Source organism: Sminthopsis crassicaudata, chromosome 3 (genome assembly GCF_048593235.1).
Source record: "Sminthopsis crassicaudata isolate SCR6 chromosome 3, ASM4859323v1, whole genome shotgun sequence".
Taxonomy (NCBI): Eukaryota; Metazoa; Chordata; class Mammalia; order Dasyuromorphia; family Dasyuridae; genus Sminthopsis; species Sminthopsis crassicaudata.
Window position 1 is genome coordinate 448,100,865 of NC_133619.1, and position 18,434 is coordinate 448,119,298.

Below are 18,434 nucleotides of genomic sequence, written 5' to 3' on the forward strand. Positions count from 1 at the left end.
TCAAGAGTCATACATGAGATTTATAGACGATACTCATGAATTTTTAGATAACAGTTTCTTCTATTTGAGCTCATTCACATTTAATGCTTTCTATTTCTATAGGAATAGATCCTGACATTCGCACAACTGGAAACTTTAGTTCTAGCTAATAATGAATATTTTAAGGTGACCACAGTTCCTTAATATAACATGATGGGTTTTTGTTGTATTTTTTATTCCAGTAACTTAAGTGTTCTCTCTCAAATTCTTGGTAATCATGGTATTTCCTTCTTAGGGGACTGACTATTAGTCACATTTTACCCAACTAAGTATTTCCATTTGCTATGAGTCATCTGACATTTGTTATAATTTACAATCAATGAAATATTCTATCTTTTGTCTGATTGTATCTTTATGGAAATAGCCAATGTCTCTATATTTCACTTTATCATTAGTTTGTTCACTAATATTTGGCATCATTCAGTCTATGTCATTTCTTACCATACGACCCTTGAACACACATCTCAGGACTTCTCCAGCTTTGGAGGTACTCTCTAAAACTGATTGTCCAAAATTCTTTTTAGTGATGTCAAGAACTGGAATATTCTTCTGTCATAATCAAGCCATTATTTAAAATCCTGAATGTCATTACCATACTGACACGTTTGAACATGGGTTTCTTTTTTCATAATTCCATTGTTTATAAGCCCAAGTGCAGATATCAAAAGTACCATAAAATGTACTACTCAGAAAGTGAGCAGAGTACACTCAACAATATTTATTTATACTTGTTTTTACGAGACATTCAAAAATACACAAAAGTTTTAGAATATATTTTTATTTACATTGTTTTTTCTTTTTCTATCTCCTATATCTCTTCTTGTTTCCCCTCTTCTCTCCCCTCAAAGAGAGCCATTCCATGTAACATGTTTCAATAAATATTTGATATACTAAATCATTTGGGGGGTTTTATTCTAGCATCTGTGGGAATCAACAAAATTTTTTGGAAAAAAATCCTTCATTTGCTTTATACATAGCCATTATAAAAATGAAAACATACCTCACCATCAATAAGTTGAGAATTTGAACATTGCTACTGCCATATGTGTATAAAAATACAGGAACACAAATAATGTTATTTTCCTCAGAGAGCAACTGAAAACACAGTTTACTAATGAAACTGATAAAGGATATGAATTTTATTGTCTGTTTTCTATAATCCTTAAATAATCAGATGTATTATATATAAATACTGTTTATCGTTAAGAGGACCAAATGAGAGAATGTATTGGATAAGCAAAAATCTATCTCCATTAATCAATCAAAAGAATTTATTCTCTACTTCACGTCAGGCACTGTGCTGGAGACACACATACAAAAGTGAGATAATCTCTGCCCCCAAGGATCTATTCTACTAGTAGGAATAGAAGATATTGGGGAGTGATGGTCAGAGAAGGGAGCTTTGGAATAAGCAGTCACCAGGATTGTCAGTTAGAGGCACGGGGCAGACAAAAGACTAGCACATCCTTTCAAATAGCATTAGAAAGGTGGAATTGAATTCATTACTGTTCGCTGAGTAAGAAGTGGATAGGTGCTTGGGAGATGCGATACATGTGTAGTGGCAGGGCAAGTGGTCAATGCTCACACTGGCTGGACCCTGGTATTCTGGAAAGTAGTTGCATGATCTATTTCATCTAGATTTAGAGGTCTAAGTAAGAAACAATATTTCACTGCATATGTCCTTACATGTTCTGAAAGATTTGGTCCTAGGCCTCTCATCCTGTTCTCTCTCTACTCTTTCTCTGATAGATTTTTTTCTCATTTATAGTTTTAATCATTACCTCTAGCTTATTTGGACGATTCCCAAAGCAAATGTCTTCATTCCCAACTCTTCCTAAAAGTTCAAGTCCCATATTTTCAACTGTTTTTTCCCCTCATCTCTCCATCTGGATTGCCCCACTGGAACTTTAAATTCACCTTAGTTAACAATTGAATTAATTTTTTAATTCAATGCTTCAAGTTGCCCTCTTCTCTCTCATTTGCCTAATACATCCAATTAGGTGTATGTTTTGATCCTACCTGTATAACATTTTATTTAGGCCCTCGTTCATGTCATTTTTTTAATGACTAGATTATTAGAATAACTTTTTAGCTCCTCTTTCTAGCCATGGCTAGAAACATGCTGTTTGTATGGCTATCATTCCTATCTATTCTTCCTTTTACTCTCTCCAACCTCAGACACTCACAGGTGAGCTTTTGCCTTTTCTTGTCTGGCATCCACTCATTATGCACCACACACTTTCTCCTTCATTTCTCTCTCTTTATAATTCCCTTTTATGTTTTGCCTTTCCTCATTAGCATGTAAGCTCCTTGGGGGCAAGGACTCTCTTGTTTGTTTTTATTTATATTCCCATGATTAGCACATGATTATTTCTCTCATGTATGAATTACTGAATCAGGACCAAATTTCTTTTTTCTTTTCTACATTCTCACCCAGAAATCAAGCAGTGTGGGAAACCTTGGGCAAAGACTTACTCAAGCACAGAACTGGTGAATTCCTATTCATTATGTTTGATCAGACAGCTTTGGGGTAGAAGTGAATTCTTTCTTTAATAATACTATATTGATAAGTGTCTTTGATCAAGGGTGATCCACATGATTTATCTCAAGTTCTTCACTGTAAAATAAACTACTCACTAAAATACTCAACCAATAAGAGTTGATTTGCACCCTCGGGCATCTTATATACCATGTTCCAATAGTATATATATTGTGAGCCTATTAAAAGCATTAGGAGTCATTGGCATTCAAGAGTGCCACTGATATATTTTTTTAAAATTAATGAACATGCTAGTCTCATTATAAAATTATTAAATCACCCAGAAACTATGTCTCTAGAACTTTTTAAATAACACAGACATACATCCTGTCATATATCAAATACTTAAATGTTTTGTTTTATCGAGTACAATCCTTTTCTTTTTTAAAAATTTACTTCCTACTTTATTTTTCCCTAATTACATGTACAAACAAATGTTCATTTTAAAACTTTTCTCCCTTCCTCCTTGATATCTTCGAAAAGGCAAACAATTAATTAGATATAAGTATCATCTACTTTCTATCTATCTACCGATCAATCTATCTTAGTTGATATGTGTACAGCTAGTCTGTCTTTTCTCCAGTCTAACTTAACACCACAACAAATAATCTTCTTAATGAACCACTATAATCATGTTTCTTTTCTAACTCAAAAACCATTAGTGACCCCAATTTCCTAGCAGTTCTAAATCTACTCATCTAGCTTTATCTTATCCCTTTCACATAATCTGTGCTCCAGCCAAACTCTTTATTCCCTGTTTTCCAGCATGCTTCGGTCTTTGCTCATGCCATCCCTGGAACAGCTTCTTCTCACGTCACAGCATTCCATTTGTTGATGTCCTTTCCCTTTTTTCATGGCTTAATTTAAAAGCCACCAAGTTGTACTCAGCATTCCCTGACTTACTCCTCCAACTTCATTCCCAGATAAATGTCATTTCCTCTTCTATTATTTCCTCATAGTATTTTGCTTGAACCTTTCTTTTACAATTTATCATTCTCCTTTGCGTCACTTACCCGTACATTTATCCTTCTCCATTAACTCACACTTATATATTGTTATGGAGGATAGCAGTGAAATTTCTTAGCCTGCAAATTAGCTCATAAGGTCCTAAGTCTGTACTGACTTCATGGCTACTTGTATGACAGGCCTTCATGTCTGGAGTTTTACTTTTCTGCTGAGGTTTCTGTTTCCTAGAAACCAACTTGTCCCACACTCCTGATTCCTTCTTTAATTATATTTTGTTCAAGGACAACCTGGGAGAGTGTTATCTGGAAACAGTGATAAAGCCCTCAGGCAGGATTAGAGGTTCAGCTGCACTTTTTCACCCTGTGGGAACTGGCCTCAGTGAGAAACCCAACTGTATTGATACTCTTTGTTCTAGCCTCAGGGGAATGGATATAAAACCTTCTCAGCCCCAGAGAGCTCTGGGCTGGTTCACTGAAACTCCACGTGTCCAAAATGGAATACATTTATCATCTCCTATGAACCCAAGCCTTCTTCCATATTCACCTTCACTGATAAAGGATCTTCTAGATACCTAGGTTCAGCATCTTTTTATTTTTCTTTACTCCAACTCTCATATCACATCATAAGTGGCAGTTTTATTAATTGTACCTCTACAACATCGCTCCCATTCATTCATTTCTTTTCACGCACATTACTCCCATCCTAATTCAGATTTTTATTGCCTTGTGCATGAGCTATAATAACACCCTCCTAACTTATAGTGCTTCTAATTTCTCCCTCTTTCCTAATCATCTTCCATTCAGATGAAAAAAATCTTTCTCAAATCTGATCATATTGCTTCCTGCTTAAGTCTTCATTGGCTCCCTATTGCCAGTAGAGAAAATACAAGCTCCTTAGCCAGCCCTTAAAGTTCTTGATGCTTTGACTAATACCTATCTTTCTATTTTTATCGCACATTATTCCCCTTTCATGCTCTATATTCTCGACAAATAGTGTTTAATGTCATGTTCAAAGCTTTGTATTCTTCCTACTGTCTATGCCTATGACGGGCACTTTACACATCTTAATAGAAGTAAAAAATTCTAGGGCTTCAGAGCTAAAAGAGCAGCAGGGACTTTCTAGTCTAATTCATGCCTAGAAAAGAGCCCCTCTTTAAAATACCTGACAAATGATCATCCACGCTTTACTTGATAAGTAATTGAAATTATTTTCTATTTACTTTGTCATTATTTGTGAAAATGTAATACAGGAGACTCTCCTTGAAGGCAGGGACTTAGAACCTACCACACTTGTTTACTGAATTAAATGGAATGGATAGATGCTGAAAAACTCCTAAACTATTGACAGCTAAGCCTGTAAAGTCGCAGAAACTCAGAGTTGGAAAAGACTTCAGTCCATTCCTGAAAAATAATTCCTTCTACAATAAACTAGAAAAACAATCTTCTGATTTTTATTTAAAGAACACAAATGAGAGCAACTACTACCTCCCAAAACAACCTGCTCTGCTTTTAGAGACTACTAATTGTTAGGAATTTTTCCTTACATTAAGTCTAAACCTATCACTCACAACTTTGACCCACTGCTACTAGTTATCTTTCTTAAGTTAAGCAAAATAAATCAAATTTCTTGTCCATAGACACTTGAAGGCAGGTAACAATCTCCATTTAGTTTTCTCTTCCAAAACATTCCCAATTCCTTCTACTGATTCTCATACAACATCTCAAGGGCTTTCACCATCTTGTTTACCACTCTCTGAACATCCTCCCGTTAATCAATGTCCTTCCTATGGTCTCCAGATGGTTTCTTACCATCATACCAGAACACAGGCATAAATTTTCTTTTTAAGGTCTCAACTTCTGTGGGAACAGCCCAATATGAAAACTATTTTCTCAGATATAAATCAATTAAGTCTTTTGTAACTAATAATCTTTAAAAATTGGGTTTTACTTGTATTTATTTTAACATTAATTTAAGGAATAAAGCAAACATTTTTATAATATAATAGAGTAAAAAAGATGATTTCAAATAAAACCGAAAATCTATCATCTACAACTTGTTTTTCCTTTTAAATATATAATTAAGCTATCACGTAAATTTCTTTTTTCCCTTCTCTTCCATTTTAAAGATGGCTATACATCACATATAAATATGTACATATATATGTAAACTCTTTATACACATTTCTAATTATCATTCGTTTTTACAAAATTTTTCCCTTTGATCACCACATGAAGTTGGTGGGTAATATTATTATCTCTACTTAACAGATGAGAAAAATCCAAATTTTCAATGTCAAGAGAACATAGTATAGAGGAAGAAGTGCTATCCCAGTTCTGCCTTCCAGATTAGCTGTGTGATCTTGGAAAAGTCACTCGCTTTGTAAAACAGTAATAATAGTAATTATACGATCTACATTGCAGATGAGAAAAATATGTTGCAAAGACCTTAAATGACTAAGTAAAGATGAATTGTCATTTCGTCCCTTGTTCTTTGTCACACAAATTTTAAGGATTAGAATCTGATTATGGATTTTTATTTTCTGACATAATGATTTTCTTAAAACAATTCTGACCATATTGTTCCATAACTCAATTAACACAAATAACTTTGTATTACTTTTTGGATCAAACAAACAGAAAAAAACCCTCTTGTTGACATTTAAAACCCTTTACAATTTGGTACCTTTCCAGAGTTATGACATATTACACTCTCATTCTTATCACAATTCAAACAAACTGAATTTCTATTCCTTAGGCTATAGTGCTCCATTTCCCATCTCTGAGCCCTTGAACTGGTTGTCCAGTGATGTTCTCAGCTATTAGCACAGTACTTGGTGTATAGTGGGCACTTTGACTGAGTCAATCAACTATGCCAATCAGGCCTAATCTTACAAATAAAACTGATTAATGAAGATTAATATATTTTCCCATGTTCACACGATTAGGACTAGGGCTCCCTCCATAAGGTTTAGAATCAGAGAACCCAGATTCTAAAGCCAGCTCTGTGTAACCATCTATAAAATGGGAGAATTGGACTTGATATCTTCTAGCTCTGCCTATGATACTATAAAAGTAGGAAGGATTATAGCTACCTTCTATTTATGTTTATACAGACACCTTTGCACACAGAAGCTGCTAAATAAAGGTTAGTGGAATTAAATGGAATTGAGTTCATAGTAGGTGAAAAGTATCTTCAGAGAAAATCAGCACAAAATATTAATAATCATTCATTCCAAGAATTTTCCTGTCAGTAATACTCTTTTATGAATAGTTGAAGGCTCCTGGATGTTATTCAGCTAGCCTATTAACCTAGAAAATAACATCTCTAAAAATATTCATAAAACTTCCAATCATTTCAATAAATCACCTACGCTAGGACTAGGATACGCTAGTATCTGAAGTTTCCATCTGGACATCTATACTTTTTGTAAACAAACAAAAACCCAATAAAGATCCCTTAGTTTCCCAGTGATTCTTATCTCTTAAAATTTATGCTACCTAGGGATTTTCCTTTCTATTTTTCCTACATTGTTTTTACTGAATTTCAAGTACATGAGGAAGATCTGAAGAAACTGGGGATATTTAATTTAAAGAAAAAATTTAGGAGGACATTATACATGTCTTCAAGTACATGAAAGACTGCCATGAGAAAATCAAAAGTTATCAGTCTTGTCCTGCTTATGCAGACAGAACTAATAACAATAGGTCAAAATTGCAGAGAAGCAAATTATTCTTGGTATCAGGAAACAACTTCACAATTAGAGCTGCCCAAAAATGGAATGGGCTGTCTCAGGAAGTGGCGAGCTTCTTCTTATTTAAAGTATTTAAGCAAAACCTGTACAATCACCACTTTTTAGCTATTGTAAGTATAAGATATTAGTAATTTCTAAGTAGTGGTCAGAAAAGATGACTTCTGACATGTCTTCCAACTTATAAATTCTGGGACTCTTTGATGATAAAGCAGTAGAAAAAACCAATAACTTCAGAATCAGAAGACCTCAAATCCAGTCCCACATATCTAATTCCCTGGATGACCTTTGACAACTCATTTAGTATTACTAGACCAATTTATTAATTTGTAAAATGAAGTTAATACTAGATAGTCTATTAGGTCCTTTTAAATTCAAAATCCTATGATATTAATGATGTATACTCTAAGAATAGTTTCTTTTTTCCTTATATGAACAATTAAACTTTAGATTCCATTAAATTTGTTTTCTAAGGTCAACAGAAGTTGACATACACTGCATTTCAATTCATGATAATATCCTTTAAGACACAAGTCAATTCTCTTCTCAGGGTAAAGAATTGAAAATTGAGGGGATGCCCATCAATTGAGGAATGGATGAATAAATTGTGGTATGTGATAATGATAGATTATTATTATTCTGTAAGAAATGATGAGCAGGATACTCTCAGAAAAATCTGGAAAGTAAAACTCAAGCAAAGTGAAATATATTGTGTACAAAGTAATAGCAATGTTGTGGAATGATCATCTGTGAATAACTTTGCTATGCTCAGCACTACAGTGATCCATGATGCTATCTATAACTAGAGAAAGAATTGATTGTGTCTATATACAGATTGAAATATACTCCTTTTAAAATTTTTACTTTATTTTTCTTGAGTATTTTTTTGGGGAGAGAATTATGGTTTTCTTTCACAACATGACTTTTGTGGAAAGGTTTTGTATAACTTCACATATGGCTTCTTAAAGGGGGCGTGAATGGGAAAGAAGGGAGAGAATCTGGAACTCAAAAAGTTTTAAAAGCAAATGTAAACCTATAACTGGTGAAATTAAAAAAAAAATTTAAAAGACACAGCTTAAACATGGGAAGCTGTTTCCTGATCTCCACCCCACACTCCCAATCCTAGTGCTCTCTCTCCAAAACCACCTTATTAAGTACATTGTGTATGTTTTAATACCTTACATTTGTGCAGTATATATTCATGTATACATACACATATATCTATATGTTTGTCTCTCCAATAGAATGTAAGTCCTTACCCCAGTGGAAAGTAGTTTGTTGTTTGTACTTGTATCTCCAGTAGTTAGCACCGTGTTGGACACAAAAGAAGTGCTTGATTATTGATTCATTTGGGGAATTTTGAAAAACAAATCAAACATCTAGTCTGGTTGTTCCACAAAAGCCTTGTGTCCAAAAAACCCTGAACTGAGAATCAGAAAGGTTAAGTACTATTTCTGGTATTGCCAGTGATTCCAAGTGACCTTGGACAAATTACTTTTTTTTGAGTTTCAGTTTATTTGAATATGAAACACACGGCCAACTCTAGATAGGTAAGCTCCAAAATTCTAAAATCCTACTTTAGTGAGCATGAAAATTAATGGTATGCAAGGTTTATAGTCATTGAAACAACTTATGAAATCATCTTATTTAAGGGATGTGGGGAGATATGAACTGTTTCAGTGAAAGAAGCATCTCCAGAGCTGAAATAGAGATTTTTGAAGAATAAAAATATTAAGCAACTTGTTATCTGAAGGAAGACAGCTAAATATTTTTTACTTTTTTAAATTTATAGAATAAAGCAAGCATTTCCATAATTTCATATAATAGATGATTGGACATGAAATTGCAAATCTACCATGCACAACTTGTTATTTCTTTCAAATATACAACAATATGAACAAGTTGTGGCATATGACAACTTAATATTTGTTACTCAGAGGGAAGATTTTTAAAAAATGTTTTCCCAATTCAACTTTTTGAGTTTTGTTCTTACCCATTCTGTCTGTCACCTAGCACATATATCACAAGGAAGTTAGGCAAGAACTGCATGAGAATTTCCTCTGTATTCTTAGAAAGGTGAACCAGGAAGTGAGGAAAAATTATCCAAATGCTTTTTTTTTTTTTTTAACCTCCATCCCCAAGGTACTATAGCCATCTGTTCTCCAGGCTTCTCAAACTTGAAAAGGCCTATGGCTGTAGGACAATTGGGGTCTGCGGTCTTGCAGAGCACAGCTGGGGAAATCCTTGCTATGGGTTCTACCCCTGTGGATCCTCAGCTGGGTATACAAGCTCACAGAGGGAGAGTAGTTATCGTTCTCTTCTGGGAGCAGCACAGCTGCCAGGAGCTACTGGTATATTTTTCCTTCTATTTGGGTATAAAGGCACTGGGCAGGAAAAGTAGAATCAACTAAATGTGCACCCCACCTCCTCAAAGATTCTTTGAAAATAAAAATTATTTTAATTCTGAAAAATGCAAAGTAATAGGAGAGATATTCCTTCCTTGGAGTACTTTACCATAATTCAAATTGTTTAATAATGTCACATCTTTTGTTGTCTTCTTTTCTATTAATGAGAGAGAAGAAGAGAGAGGAATACAAACAGAGAGAAATCCTCTTGTTCAGTTCAATATTCTTGTGAATTAAATTGTAGCTGTAGTTTGGAAAGCAAGATAACCAAAAGATGATGCATTTTCTATAGACCATATATCTTCTCTCTGTAAATATTTTTTTTGGGGGGGGAAGGGAGAACTTAACTAAACCTTTAAAATGAAGGTATAGAAAAGCCCATATCCTGAAAAAATGGCTATCAAAATTTGATATTTTATAGCCTGTATGTGGATTTTCTACCTCTACTCCCAAGTTAAATGAGAGTCACTCAGACTGGCGGGCTCCAGAAGGTTAATGATCAATATCCCAACAAGGTTACAGATAATTTAAATGATTGAAAGAAGTCATAAAGAATAACCCTGGTTGCTCTGCTTTTTTAGTATTATCTTTCAAGTCTCCTAATGTACGGTAGCAGAAGGTTTAAATCACTTAAATTGGTATCATTAAGCAACAATCGGGATACATGTTTTAAGTGGCTTTAAACTAACTGCAGAATCAATGTCTGATTCCCTCAAATAGTTCTTTTACCAAAACAATTTTGGGGCAGGGAAGGGGCAGGGAAGGAGGAGGGGAGAACTTGAGGAAGGAGGGGGCAGCAGCAATTGCATTATCTGTGGCACAGAACATTGCAAAGTACATCAAATTAAGATTATAACCCATTTCTCCCATCTGAAAAACTTGTTATAACAGTGACAGTAAAAAGAAAGGCAAAGGTGAATAAAGTACCTGGGGACAAGGCAATATAAAGCATTTCATTACTTGTTGTACTGCAAATGTCTGATATGTTTCCCATGAGTGAAACATATTTATACTACTTTCTTTGCATTAATGAATCAAATTTGAGCATTTTGCTCTTGGATAGCTATAAAAAAGCAAGTAGGCTAGATGTTTTAAGTTAAACAGGATTGAGTACGACTAAAGATTGACTATCATGGCATTGGTAGTGGTGTTTATTGTTGTTCACCTGCTGCTGTTAGTGTCTGACTCTTTGTGACCCCATTTGGGATTTTCTTGGCGAAGAAACTGGAATGATTTGTGATATCCTTTTCCAGCTCATTTTATAGATGATGAAACCGAGGAAGACAGGGCCAAGTGACTTGACCAGGGGTAATGCAGTGTCTGAGGTCAGATGTGAAATCAGGGAGATTTTTATTATTGTTATTGCTCATTATGTAATTTAAATATCTCTCCAGTAAGAGAAGTAATATGGGGTAATTTTCTAACCAAAATTCAGGTCTACACTAGGTATTTCTAATTTAAAAGATAGAAGTGATTTCTTATACTGTAATGAATAGTCAAAAGACAATCAGTTTGATCAAGCCTTTATCTCATAATTATAGTACCACTCACTGAAGTGTTCCTGCTTGCCCTACGCATGTTTTGATGTCTGTTTCTGTCTCCGTTTGCCTCTCTGTCTGTCTCTCTCACTACTCTTCAGTTTCTCCTATTAGCTCATCCACTGCTGTCTACAAACTCATCCATGCAAAGGTATGATGATAAATCAATACTTATGGGGCAAAAGTGCACATAAAACACTTTTAAGTATAATGTTTAAGTTTAAATCTTCAAGCTTTAAACTTAACCTGAATTATTACCATTTTCTCCATCACTTTCTTAAATCTAGATAATCAACAAAACAATAAATCAAGCCCTGATTTGTAGCATTTGCTGATTTCCAAGGTTTACATGCTTATGCTGAAAATTTAACATCTGGCTTTTGCAAGCCAGTAGGAGCCAGCTTCAGCGACATCTAACTCTTCCCCCAGCTTAAAACATGCTCGCTATATACCAACATATCCTCTCTTATAGCACCTAGAGCTTTCTTCCTTATGGAATCAAAATCCTAGGAAAAAAGCAGTCTCCATTTGTGGTCCATACTTTCTTTTCTGCCCTTCCCTTCTCAGCCCTTCCAAATCTGGCATCTGTACATAGCACTCATCCCAGTCAGCCCTCTCCAAAGCTACTAATGATCCCTTTAACACCCAAATCTGATGGCTTTTTTCCAATCCTCAACCTTCTTGACTTCTATTGTAGACCAGAAGACTACTGGCTACTCTCTCCTCCATGGTACTCTTTCCATGGTTCTCTCCTGGTTCTCCCAATACCTGGCTACTCCTCAGTTTCCTGCTTTGGATCATTGTCTGTATCAGGCCCGCAAACTTTGGATGTCCCTCAAGGCTCTGTCCTGAGGCCTCCTTTTCTCTCTCTGCTTTCTCTGGGTGAGAGCTCCTAGGGGTTCAATTATCATCCCCCTACAGGAAGATAACCCACCCTCTAGTCTCTTTCCTAAGATCCAACCTGACTCCATCAATTGCCTACTGGATACTGAATATTACATAGGCATCTTAAATTAAGTCAACATAGCCAAAGCAGAAGTCATTATCTTTTCCCCAGACTCAGACCTCTTTTGAACTTCCCTATTTCTGTCAAGAACACCACCAAACTTCTAGGCATATGTATTTCATGGGGGTTTTCATGTGGATTTCTTGAAGTTATCCTCAATTGCTTCCTCTCCCCATGTCTTGTCAGTTCTCTCCTCTAATCAATCCTATCTCAACATCTCTTTCATTCACATATATTTCTCCCATCACATCACCACTACCTAAGTTCCAGTTAATGCTTTTCTCAGCTTTCACTTGAATTATACAGAAGCGCTTTAAATGCTCACACCTACCCTCTAATCTACCCTCCCCATAACTGCCAAGTGTATATTTTTAAAGCTCAGGATTAACTGTGTCATTCCAAAGCTCAATGCACACCAGAAGCTCCTTATTACAGGATCATAGATTCAGAAATGAAAAGGATCGCCAAGTCCAATCCCCTAATTTTTGCAGTTGAAGAAACTGAATACAGCTCAGGGATATTAAGTGATCTGCCTGGGGTTACAGGGTTATCTGAAGAAGAATTCAAACTTGGGCCTTTCTATTTCTAAGATCAGTACTATATCCATCTTACTTCATTGTTGGGTTGATTTTTAGTTGTGTCTGACTCTTTATAACTCCATTTAGGGTTTTCTTGGCAAAGACACTGGAGTGGTTTGCCATTTTTCTCTCTAGTCCATTTTTACAGATGAGGAAGCTGAGGCAAACAGGGTCAAGAGGCTTGCCCAGAGTCACAAAGCTAGTACAAGCTTGAGACCAGATTTGAATTCAAGAAAATGAGTTTTCCTGACTCCAGGACTGGCACTCTATTCACTGAACTACCAAGGTGCCCTTTATACCACCTAGTTTCCTATTATATCTGCAAATTTTATTTTTTTCACTTGAGGAGGAATATTGAATTTCAGCAATTATAAATACAAAGGCCCACACACCCTGGGAGCTCTTCTAACATGAGAACCCTCTGATAAGGAAAATATTTCCTTTATTTTCCCATTTATATTTCTTTGTGCAATTGTTGCTTTTTTGTTCTACTTTGAATATCTTCTTCCCTATTTGTTTCTGGCCTTAGATCAGACCCTTACCTGTTATCCAAGTATATTTTATTGTTGTCCTTCATTCTTGAAGGGTTACAAAATGGCATTAGTATGTTGGGGTGAAGGTACAGTGTGTCCAACTGTGACTGCTCCGACTAATATGAGCTTGGAAGTCTATCACAGATTAGGCACAAAGAGTCCACATGAACATTTATAATGGAGATGTCTATAAATTTGCAAGTCTCACATTTCTTTTGAGCTGCTTCAATTCTGCTTTGGTCATAGAGTACCTTCTTTGATGTGGACATCCATGCTAAGTGGTCCTATGACATTACCTCTCATGTCTCACAATCAATTCCAAGTTATTCAGAAAGACCTTGAGAATGTGCTTATGCAGCTTCTTCTGACCTCTATGTGAGCATTTGCCTTGTATAAGAGCCCCATAAAATAGTCATTTAAGCAAAAGTTCTTTTGGCATTCAAACAATGTGACTAGCCCATCGATGCAGTAATATTGAATGCTTGGCAGAACAACCAAGTAGGCATGAGCAATAGACATTAGACATCAGTTTATCTGGAGATTTTCCTGAAGTAATCCAAGTGGGGGCAATGAGTCAAGGAGAGAGAGAGAAACTATCCCTTTCTGAGTCAGGATCAAATATGGTCCATGTGAACCTTAGGTCTGGGAGGTCCTAGGTCACAGGTTGCATTTGAGTATTTTCCCTTTTAGAAAAAGATTAACGGGGCAGGTAGGTGGCGCAGTGGATAGAGCACCAGCCCTGAATTCAGGAGGACCCGAGTTCAAATTTGATCTCAGACACTTAACACTTCCTAGTTGTGTGACCCTGGGCAAGTCACTTAACCCCAGCCTCAGAAAAAGAAAAGAAAGAAAGAAAGAAAAAGATTTAACACATGCTTTATCTGACAAATTTTACCTGAGATTGCATTGCTGTAGAGAAACTCCCAGTGAGGAAATTCCCTCTAGCAGTATAAATTAGCAACTGTTGAGCACTTTAAATTTGTCTAGGAGCATTGAGAAATCAAGTGAACAGAGGCTGGACTTGAATCTATATCTTCCCAAGTGGAAGGATGGCATTTTATCTACTACAATTTACTGTTTCTGTATGGGCACAGGAGACCAAACTCAAAAAGTCAATTGAGTTCAGTGATAGGAGGACTTGTATAATAGTGGCCAAACTAGGGTTTTTTCCTAGTGATATTTTAAAAAATTGTTAGTCATTTTTAACTTGTGGAATAAAACAAACATTTCTGTAAGAGTATAATAAAAAAAGATAATTGTACATGACCACAAATCTATTATGTATAACTTGCTATTCCTTTTAAATATGTAATAAAGTTATCACACAAATTTCTTTTCCCCTTTTTTTCTTTCCCTTATCTCCACCCTAGAAATGGCTATATATGTGTAAAACCATTCTATGCATACTTCTGTTTTATCAGTTGTTTGTATGCAGACAGCATCTTCCTTTATATGTGCTTTATAGTTAATGTAAGTATTTATATTAATCAAAATGATTTAGTTGCTCAAAATTGTTCTTAAATCAATATTGCTCTTACTGTATACAAGTGATTCTTAAAGCTTTTTCCATTCATGCCTCTTTTTCACCTAAATTTTTTATATGACCTTGGGTATAGAGATATATGTATGCAAATCAAACATTTATTAATAATAAATCATAATTTCACAACCCTCATAATTCAGTTACAAGACCCCCCCACATGAGGTCATGAACCAAGTTTAAAAAGCTGCACTTCTATATACAATGTTGACTTCTATATACAATGTTTTCTTGGTTCTGTTCATTTTGCACTTCATTATTTCATGCAATCTATCAATGTTTTTTTAAGATTAATCAGCAAAATGGCTAGATTTGTGTAGGAACCAGATATTCTTACAACCAAGGAACTATATGTAGCAATGGGAGAAAGTTTTAAAACATTTATTTCTAATGCATTTGGTATTAACCCTATACTATGAGAAAGAAAAAATGTAGATAAAATCCACATCTAGTCAGGCAGTCAATGAGCATTTATTAATTAAATGTTACTATATTTCAGGCACTATACCAGTGCTATGAATACAAATACAAACAGAAATAAAAGTAGTCTTTGCTTTCAAGAAGCTTACATTATAATAAGAGACAGGTTTTTGTTTTTGTTTTTTTAAAGCTGAAAAAAAGCAAGAGGATGAGAATAAGGGTAAAGGTTTTTGGAATGGAGGCAAGGTAAAAAAAAGTCCAGAGTGTAGAATTAATTAGATTTAATCATTTGTATAAGACCCAGTGTGAATGAAAACTTTTTAAAAATCAATTTAATATTTTCTATTCTGCATTCTCTCCTCTCTACTTCCTTCACTACCAGCACCTTGATAAAGCAAGAACAATAAAACTCCTATTGCAAGTATGTATAGATAGCAAAACAAGTTCCCTCATTGGGCATGTCCACCAAAAAAAAAAAAATTTGCACTTTGAATCTCTAATATGTACGTAGGGCCATCTTCAGTCATCCTGAACTGTATCTTGCCATTGGACACAGATGGCTCTAGAAGAAAAAGTGAGACTGGTGACTTTGCTTTTCCTCCTTTAAATCCAATTCACTTGCCTGTCATGGCAACACATCCCTGATCCTTTGAGAAAGAAGGACAAACTATAACAACAACAAATCTCTCATTTCTATACAAGGTAGGCAGCATGTTTCCTTATTTAAATTAATGCTCTTGGATTCTGGTTCGTCACTGTGTTGATCAGATGTCTAGAATCATTCAAGGTTGATGGTTTTTTACAATATTATTGTTGTATAAATTGTTCTCAGTTCCTTCCTAAACATGTTGATTCACTGACTTCGTGTCATCTTGGAAATGAAAATGAAACTAAGTGTATGTGAACATATTGGGATTCCCTTGGAAGGACTGGAAGTGCTTAGGCAACCTGCATATTTTTAGATTCACAGCAATCCTTAGTGGGTACAGACTGGGGATATAAGCAGCAGGAGAAGATGTAAATTAAATGTATATTGGCCAAAAACCTAACCAATTCACTATTACTTATTGGGACCAATGTCCAATTTTTTTTTAAAAGAAAAATTTATAAAGATAATTTCAGGTGATAAAACAATTTCAAAGGTATGTGAAAGCATGAAGCACACATTGGAAAGGAAACAAAAGGAAAATTAAAATTAAAATAAAAAAAAAACAGGGTCAGCTAAAGGACAAGAAAAATAAATGAGGCAAAAATAAATATTGTATAAGATGAAAAGCCAAAGTCAGACATGGTGTGCAAATGTTTATGATTAATAACTTGTAAACTGAAAAATCAGGAATTTTACTTTCCCAGCAGAAAATGAGATTTAAAAAAATAAAGCCATAGACTACCCACTCCAAGCCTTTACAACCTGGCTTTCTCTTATTCTAGGTCACTTGAAACTCTGTATAGGTATGGAGATTAAGGTGTTGTATGACCTGCTGAGATTTCTTTGTCAAAACCCTTGTTTTAAACAATAAACTTCACCAACTACAAAGGAAAAAGGCAGCCAACCATCCTTTTAAGCTGCAGAGAGTTAAACCAAAGGAAATCAGCAAGAGGTTTTCCTGCTCTGAAAGAAAAAAGGAATTAGAGGATCCAACAGGGAAGGCAGTATGAAATAGACAAGGGAATCATTCAAGGGCAGATTAGAAAATGAAGATAAATAAAGAGGAAAAAAAATTTAAAGGGAAAAAAGGGAGTATGCTCTCATAGGATCAAAGCTAAATTGACCCTTCATTTTTTCATTGATTCCACAATTCAGAAGTTCTAGTGGCCAATGTCTCATAATTTGACTTCTCCCTTGAAATATGTCTAAAGGAATTCTTGTTTCAGAATGAATGAATATTCGGAAGGGGTAGAGTATCTCATGTGTGACAAGAAAAAATTTACTGTTTTATTCAGGCAGTATTGTATACTGGATAAAATGTGTATCAAAAAATTCAGAAAAAAATTTAGAAAATAAAAAAATTCAGAAGCTAATCTTTAATCTACCATAAGTTAGTCATATGACCATAGAGAAGGCATTGTGTGTCTCGTAAAAAATTTAAAAAATAAAAAAATTCAGAAGCTAATCTTTAATCTATCATAAGTTAGTCATATGACCATAGAGAAGGCATTGTGTGTCTCCTTAGCCATCAACAAAATGGGAAAATAGGTGTGTAACCTATTAGTTAGACAAACATTAAGAGAGCTCTTTCTGTGGGAGAGATGGTTGCATGGGATTAGAAAGCATTCGAAGGAAGGGGAAGACAGAATTTGCTGGAACAATTCAGATCAGGAGGAGGAGAACAAAGAAGCAATATAACTAGTCAGTTTTATTTTCATGAGACAAGAATATAAACTGGGTTGCTCTCTTTCCACTATCCTAATCACACAGTCAATAAACATTTATTAAGGGTTTACTATGTGCAAATGCTGGAAATACAAAGACAGGCAAAAGTAGTCCCTGCTATCCAGGACCTCAACATATAAACTACTATGTACAAACAATCCATATACAGGATAATATGGAAATCACCAATAAAAAGAGAAAAGGCATCAGACTTTAAAAGGTCAGGAAAGATTTTTGGTAGGCAGGTGGGATTTTAGCTAAGACTTGAAGGAAGACAGAGGTATGGCAGTACTTAAGACAATAAATCCACACTTCCTAACTTTTTCTTCACTCTTCTAGCTTGCACCCTAATCAAGAGTTTCATTTACTTTTACCTTTGTTATGACTTGATATAATTCAAGCAGAACCAGAGAAAAGTAAGAAAAAAAGGGCCAAAGATGGGGCAGTGACTAGACTCTAAGAGTTTAGAAAGAAAACTTTTCCAGGTATTGAGAGGAGTTGTACAATTAGTGTCAGCTGTAGACCATTTGATTTTTAGAAGAGAAATGTCCCAATTAGTTGAAGATGTTAGAGCAAATGGATCATTACAAAAGGAGAAATGGACAGATGTTACTGAGATTTCAGTTTCATTTTCTTAAGAATGACAAAAGATAGGGCAGCTAGATGGCACAGGGAATAGAGTACCAAGTCTGGAGTCAGAAGGACATGAGTTCAAATCCTGTCTCAGATACTTAACACTTCTAGCTGT

The 18,434-nt window shown here is 35.1% G+C and overlaps 1 protein-coding gene across 10 annotated transcripts in view; it reads right to left on the minus strand.

Annotated features, from left to right (window-relative positions):
* CSRNP3 (cysteine and serine rich nuclear protein 3) overlaps positions 1–18,434 on the minus strand; it is a 244,031-nt gene that overhangs the window by 51,700 nt on the left and 173,897 nt on the right. The window contains exon 1 of one of the 10 annotated variants that reach the window (XM_074303234.1): positions 481–16,441. The exons of the other annotated variants lie outside the window; for them this stretch is intronic. Within the exon in view, the coding sequence (XP_074159335.1) occupies positions 481–502 (22 nt within the window). The 5' untranslated portion in view covers positions 503–16,441. Of the gene's footprint in view, positions 1–480; positions 16,442–18,434 lie in introns of those variants that run through there. 10 annotated transcript variants of the gene reach the window in all.